The following is a 7,671-nucleotide window of genomic DNA, read 5'->3' as shown; positions in this document are numbered from 1 at the left end:
TGGGGCTGTTGTTTGTGTTTTATTAACGTCGTTTTAAAACATGATTCAGCTGTCTAAAAAAATCCTTTCAATTGGTAACACAATAGTGAATTGTGTTGAAATTGGAGGAAAGATTGTGGATTGCAGTTTCCGTTGCGGCCGTGCTTTGGGCTGAATCAATACCCTTCCCTTCCACCCCCACTCATTGTAAATAAAAACAAATTTCGGCAGCGCTTCCTAGGCCGGGACACAGTTGAATTTTTCTAGCATTACCACTTCGCTGCTTGCCATCATTTTACTACAAACCCTAAGAGAGGTTTAAATATGAAAGTTTTGCTGATATTGCTGAAAGGAGACCAGAAGCGTTTTTCTCAGAATCTGAAACAACCACAAGACAACAAAGGTACGTGCGGAAGGAAGTGTTCGTTCTGAATCAACACAATTCATTTTGTTACACCCAGTCCCTGTTCAGGGAAGGATTGAATTTATGTCTCAGTTTGTCAGGCCTTTGAGGCGATTTTAATATTTGAAGCAATTGGGTTCCCTGAAGCATATCCTTCATGTAATCGAGGAGTTTAGTAACAGTTTGTGAATCGTAAATTTACTGTGAATCTTCAAAGCCCATAAATTGCAATCCGTAACAGTCTGCTCCATCCTTGACAACTGGTGCCCTTCCTTTTTGACAATTGTCTATCACACCGAAAATTAATTTAATTCTTCCAGATTATTTTCTTTTGATCAAGCTTTCCTTCTCGCTGAAAGTAATTTTCACCTTACTCAAATTATCTCACCGCGGAAGTTGTTTTCTTCCGCTTACTCTGCAGTAGAAAGGGGGAAATTACAGTGGATGGAAATCGGAGTAACAGTATACGAAAGAAATAGTCATTTGTCGTTTATGAATTCAAATTGGTGCATAGGTTTAGCGACACTGGAATCGAAATACCATGTTTCAAGGGAACGATTTAGACAAAAACAGGAAACCGAACGTAACACCCGTTTGACTTCGAGAAACGCTTCAGTGACAGTTTCCGCTATGATGAGGTGAAGCACTTTGCGTAATTACTGAAATTACAGGACTGATTAGATTAATGAGCTCATTCGAAAAAGAGGAAATAGCGAAATACTTTGATGTATGGAGACATTAGTGACGTTAAATGAATGAGTAAAGATTGGGTAAACTAAGTTGGAATTCTTTTTGAGTTCACAATGCCTCTACTTCTCAAGTTCATCTTACAAACAGCCCATACGTGGGCGAATGCCGTCGCCAAACATTAGAAGATCGATGACAACATTAATTGACCTCTGAAATCTCATCCACTTCCGTTCAAACTCTATTAAAAAACCGCCGTCAGCGCACGAGACGTTATTCTTCATCAACTTACCTACCTTGTTTCAACAGGCAGTTTAACCCTCCTAGCCATGAAGAAAGCAACTTTGCTGCCCTTTACGGTGCTCGTTGCCTTAGTACTTTCACTTGATTTTTCTGAAAGCGCTGGGGATTTTTTTTCGATCTTAGACCAAGAAACGGCAGAGTATCTAACCAAAGATGGCACAGTTAAACTTCATCGAAGCAGTTCTGGTGCAGTTCCAGCGCCTAGGAATAACAAATATTTGGAAGCATCGATGCAGATCATCAGGGGTAAGATCGTACAAACTGAGATAAGTTGTACACCTCTGCGATTTGTATGTCGTAACGAATTTTTCAAACACTTTGCTCTCAGGTAATATATTATGACTGCTGACTCTCAGGCTTGCAGAACGCTTTTTTATTTCTGACACCAGCTACGTCTGCGAATTAATCGCTCGCGCCTTGAAGCGGAAAATTTGTGGCACAATAGCCTTCACTGACACATTTCCACATTTCCTCGATGCAAGAAGAAGAGTTTATATGAATTATCATATTTTTTTTAAATTTGCGATCTCTTTTAGGAGAGTACTGGACACAAGGCTTAGTCTGATTTCGGAAACTTTCGCAAAGTCTCCTGAGCGATTGCGAGAAATGACCTAAAACAGAATTCGTCCCTTTAAACTCCCATTTCCCCACGCGAATATGCTTGTTTAGAAATGTTAGTTTAGTAAAAACTTCGACTTTAGGCTCGCGGTTTTTGTTGCTCTCAGGTCTCTTTCTCTCTCGCATAAAACATTTGCAATTAATGAGGACTAAGAATAGTTTGTAAAAACAACAGAATTTTAATCAGCAGCGTGTAAATGTAATGTAATTTTGTAATTGCGTTATTACACGGCAGGAGTGCGTGAGTAGAATCGGTCCATGGGCACCATGTATTTCGATCGTCACAAGCAGTATAAATGTTCGGATTTTTCTATTTTTTTTTCATATTGTTTTGAAATTTCCGCTTATCCGATTTCGGATTTTTCTCTTCTGCCAGGTATGGCCGAGGCAAAGGTGACGACAAGAGGAAGAAGTATGGATTTGGATTCTACCATCAAGAAAGCTGTCAAGAACAAAGAGATCCCAAAGGCACGACAGATGATAGGTCACCTGGTGAGATGGTCATTTTCAAAACAATTCAGTCATTTAAAACAATCCAGTCGTGTTATAGAAAATGTTTTTGTTCACCGTGGTTCTAGAGATAAATTTGTATTTAATCGTGTTTCACGATGCAAGAGTCAGACTAATCAGTTGAGGTAATCGCAACGTTTCGATTGCTAGTCTTCGTCAGGCGACGAGGTCAAAATTCTACATGTCGCTCATGACCGTGGTGTGTTTAATTGCACGCTGTCATTGTAGCATTTCGTTCCTCATAATTATTCCGACTAGAAGATCCTGTTCCCATCATGTCCCGACTCGTCACTCCTGCTTTTTTCCTGCATCGTTCATTTCCGAATTTGCTCATTCTTGTTTGCGTTCATTCCTGCATGTTTGGGTTTCCTTGTGTTCTTTCTCCGCAAATGTTAATCCCTGTCTTTGTTCATACCTGTGTGTGTTCATGATAGTATAAAGTTAGCAAACAGTTTATGCGTATCGCCAACGTTGATGTGTGACGCACATGATTCGTTAATTTATGAACCAGCGTGAGGCGTGATTGGCCTCCTGAAATATACGTGACCCGTGAATCTTTAATTTCGGGAAAACCTTAAGATTTCCCTGAATCGTCGCATACATGTGGAGTGATTTGAAGTTTCCCTTTACATACGTGACGCATGTTTTTTTTTTCTAAAAATTTGCGCATGAAACGGGATTAGGACATTACTTTGCCACCCTCTAGGAAATATCCGTCATTTCATACGGTTCTTCATTTGATGACCCATGATCCATGGAGTTATCTACATTATACCGGCCTGATTTTCAGCATAATAGTGAGGCAAAAAAATCCAGCATTATGCTGGAATAAAAAATAAAAAAAAAAAAAAAAAGAATTTCATATGCATTTCTTATTCAAATTATAATGGAGCATAACAGTGATGTGATTTGAGCATAATTGTGACATCTAATTTCTAAGTATAAATAATTAGCGTTACATGAAGCATCGAGCTTTATCGTTCGAGAATATCCGTTAAGCTAAATTTTAATTGTTTGTTGTTGTTGTTTCAATCAAAACAGTTTGAGTGCCACTGTCCACCGGAGCAAGGAAAATGCCGGAAAGGAGACCTGCCGCGCCACTGTAGAAAGAAGAACAAATCGCATGAAAATGTTTTCAAAAAGCTTCGTAAAGTTTTAAGCAAAACAGAATTTGACATTCTGCTGGGAATCACTGGCGATGTATCACTTGTTTTCGTCATTGATACAACAGGAAGTATGGGTGACGAGATTGAAGCCGCAAAGACAATCGTTAAGGCTATTGCAGCTCATCCGAGGGATTCTTCGGTAGATTTTATCCTGTCGCCATTCAGTGATCCAAGTAAGTGTACAGGTTTGAGGTGTGAATAAACTAAAATGAGGACTACTTTGTCACACTTCTGCTGGCAGCGTCTGTAAATTTAATTGCAGTTGTAATTACAACTGCATTAATTGCAGAGGGTATGATCAGACTTAGGATCCCATAGAATCTCTTTGTTTTATATGAGTAACCCTTTAACTCCCAAGATCTCAATAGTAATTCTCCTTACTGTCTGCCATACAGTTCTTGTGATGTTAGTTTGGAGAATTTAGTATTGGATCAACTCATAATCCACTGACTGATGTTTTTCTTTATTCTCACTCTTGTCTGCTTGATATTGTATTCATATTGTGAGGAGAAATTCTGTCTTGGTCACTCATGGGAGTAAAAGGATTAAGAGGCGAAAGGTTGATAATAGTGACTTCATCTACTTGAGCATAAGAAAGATCCAATCAGAGAAGACGTGTATAATTTAGCTAAGTGTATAACGGTTTTTGACCGATCGGAGCACAATCGTACTCACTTTATGATTTCACAGCCGTCACCTTTATACCCCCTAATTTATTTTGTGAAACCAATTTTATTTTAAACAGCCTGGGGAAACACACAGAGATTTCCTGATGAACAGTCGTTCGTGCAAGCCCTGGACCAGCTGACGGCTAAGGGAGGTGGGGATTGCCCTGAGTTGACTTTCAACGGGGTCATCGACGCCATAGAGAATGGAGACCCCTATGTCGGCTCGCCCATGTTCGTATTCACCGATGCTGGCGCCAAAGACGGTGAGAGGCCTAAGTACACCCAGGAAAACTCTATTGGCCTCGCCCTGCAGTACATGATACCTGTGAACTTCTTCTATAGTACCGAATCTGGGCGTTGTGGTTCCTTTCGCAACCACGACAGCCTCATTGATCTCATGGACAGTACTGGAGGCTTTGGACTGCAGTTCAATTCCTCCGGACAGATATCGAAGATGGGTAATGTTGTATCTGCAGCTTTGGACGGTACAACAACTATCGACGAGGGCCGATCAAGCTTGGGAGAAGTACGATCTTTACGTTCCTCTCCGCGTCGCAACTCCAATATAGAGAAAAGATACACAATTCCAGTGGACAACACTGTTGAATCGTTAATTGTTACATACTTCGCCTCAGCTAGAGCCAATCTGGTCGAGCTCCGCTCTCCTAAAGGGGTTGCTCAACCTCGAACGGAAAACCTTTCCCAGGGAGGGTTGTGGATGATCGAGGGCCCCACCTTAGGGACGTGGGAGCTGTTTGTGCCAGCTGCGGTCGGGACGCATTCTTTCAAGGTCAAAGCAACCAGCAGGCTGAACTTGGAATTTGATTTCTTCTTCCTTCTAAGAAAGAAGCTTGGAAGGCGGTGGTACGAGTATCCAATAGATTACCCATTATTAAGTAAGTAACTTGCGGAACGTTTTGTTAAATGGCAGTGTTCGTGAATGCTGAAATGATGCACAGAGTTAATCCGCCGACATAGACCCTACAATCTGATTTTGCCTAACTAAACTTGTAATGACTTAAAATTTGACATAGAAAAAATATTACAAATTCGCAAGCGTTTAGGACAGCTAGAGAACACTGATAAACAGTTTTCTATCTCTTGTTCCCAGTAATACTGTTATACCTAAGAGCACTAACTAACGCGAGCATAAAGTAAGCGAGGTAGGTCTTTGAGGCTGTGGGAAAACACGCCATTATTTAGTCAGGTAGCCATTCATTCAGTCAGTCACTAAATAATTCAGTCAGTCAGTCAATGCGTCAGGCAGGCTGACACTAACAGCCAGTCAGCCTGCAGGTCCTGCAGTCAGTCAGCCACGCAGGCCATTTCGTTGGACAATTCGTCAGATAGTTTGGTCGTTATACAAACAGTAAGACTAGCAGTTTGGGGTTGAGGCGAGAAGTAAAAGAAGCCAGGCAGAGAGGTAGACAATCAATCAGTTAGTCTGTCAGAAAAAAAAAAGAAAGCAGCTACACATTCAGTCCGTCAAGTTGTACCAGCTGCACCGCTATGAAGGCAGGCAAGCGTCAAGGAGGTTAGTTAGTGGCGACAATATATATTTATAAGTACATACACGTATCATTCTTACAGCTTTGCGTCACCTTAAATTCCAGATCAAAGTTCAACTCTAAGCCTGGTAATTCCACTACAAAAACGCTTAAAACGTTCATCCCTCCAACTGTCCCTCGTCGATGGATCAGGACGCGTCATTCAGAACGCCAACCTAGCCACACCTAGTCTGGTAGGTACATTTGTTCCCCCTGCAGTGCCCTTCAAACTCAAGCTGTCTGGGACAACAAAGGCCGGTCGGCCTTTCCAAAGGATCTCTCGTAAATTCATAAACGCAAAAAACCTTTTGCTTCAGCTGCAAAACACACAGCAGTATGATACTTTAGAGTGTGGCAAAACCTTACGACTCTATTTTGTGATCGACTACACTGGAGCTGCAGGCGAGGTATTTGATGTCATGGTAAACTCGACCCTGAAAGATTCCAACACGTCGACAAAAGCAATTGAAGTTAAGTACAGAAAGACGGTGCAGAATGTTTGGACTGGTAATAGAGTTTACCTGACTGTACATCTGAAGACACCTCTGGATGTCGAGGAACATATTGGCAAGTGGGATACTATTCAAGTCACTGTAAAGAAGAATCCGGTCACCAGTGAAGCTGACGTTGCATACTTCACCGAGCACTTCAAGATAACATGCTCCGAAGTATTTTGAACCTTAATAGACAGAACGTAAAACGTTAGACACTTTTGTGTAGAGTAATTTTCGTTAGCGTCAAAAGCATTAGAGCAATTTTCAATTGTGTGTCAAATGTAATCCGAGACTGATTTGATTTTGCTCGTGCCAATTTTTCTGCCAATCAGATTCAAAACTGAAATCAATCGTGACTTGGTCACTCGCGTTTTCCCGCGCTTCAGGCAGTTTGCTTGTTTTTACCTCGAGTTCTCATTGGCTCCTCGTGATATTTTCCTTCCTATGATTGGCTATTGTGATTGCTTTGTTCTTTTATTTTACAACCTCAATCGAAAGGCGCCCCATGGCACAGGGTGTTTTGATTTTACTTCACGGCGTTTTGTTTTGGCTCACTGGGAGCGCTCTTGTCATCTTCTAAAACAGCCAAAGACAAACCTAAAAACCAATCACAACTTGGCCAATTGCGTTTTCTAGCGCCTTGGGCAGTTTAACCGTATTAACATGCTTCTGTTTCATATCAATGATCCCTTTTTAAGGCTGTAGTGATTGATTTTGTTTTGGTTTCACGATGCTTCTATCAAAATACGCTAAACTCAGGGTCTGAATTCGTATAAGTAGTTGCTACTGAAGTCGCCACGAGTTAGGGAGTTGGTAGAATAATAGGCGCAGCTAAGAGGAAATGAAGGCATTTTTCTCGTGAAAGATTTTGCAATATTCTCTCACTTCTTAGGAAATTACAGGGACATTTATAAGCTCTGTTAACGAATTGTATTTTTCCGTTTTTCAACCTGTATACCGAAATCATGGAGAAAGGAACACTTGTATGATGAAGAGATTTCATGAAATATATTTCGCTTTTTAGTGTGGCAAATAAACGAAAGTTTTATGAACAATCTTTCATATGGTGCTTTAGAAACGTGAGAGGTGATTGAATCTTTATTTATCTTGGAAAAGCTATCAGTATTGAAAGAATGCAGAGTGAAAATTTATAATGACGAGTTTCTATCGTGGAGCTCCCTTCTGCTAATAAATCAACCTTCCAGCTGCGTGAAAATGTCAGATTGACTTTCTCTAGGCTTGATTTCCACCGCTTTTCTTATGGTCTTATATCCAGTCTTCGGAAGGGGGGTGGGG

General features: G+C 40.9%; 1 protein-coding gene across 1 annotated transcript; it reads left to right on the top strand.

The window, feature by feature from the left end:
• Positions 1-100: 100 nt before the first annotated feature.
• Positions 101-7,468, top strand: LOC131789603 (von Willebrand factor A domain-containing protein 7). The gene is made up of 6 exons (XM_059106761.2): positions 101-382; positions 1,379-1,618; positions 2,367-2,482; positions 3,542-3,839; positions 4,412-5,230; positions 5,948-7,468. The coding sequence occupies exons 1-6, from the start codon at positions 304-306 to the stop codon at positions 6,556-6,558; spliced, it is 2,163 nt and encodes a 720-aa protein (XP_058962744.2). The 5' UTR covers positions 101-303; the 3' UTR covers positions 6,559-7,468.
• Positions 7,469-7,671: the final 203 nt, after the last annotated feature.

The sequence above is a fragment of the Pocillopora verrucosa genome, chromosome 13 (assembly GCF_036669915.1).
Source record: "Pocillopora verrucosa isolate sample1 chromosome 13, ASM3666991v2, whole genome shotgun sequence".
In the NCBI taxonomy this organism is placed as follows: Eukaryota; Metazoa; Cnidaria; class Anthozoa; order Scleractinia; family Pocilloporidae; genus Pocillopora; species Pocillopora verrucosa.
Note: the sequence above shows the minus strand (reverse complement) of the source record. Positions and strands in the feature narration are given on the sequence as shown.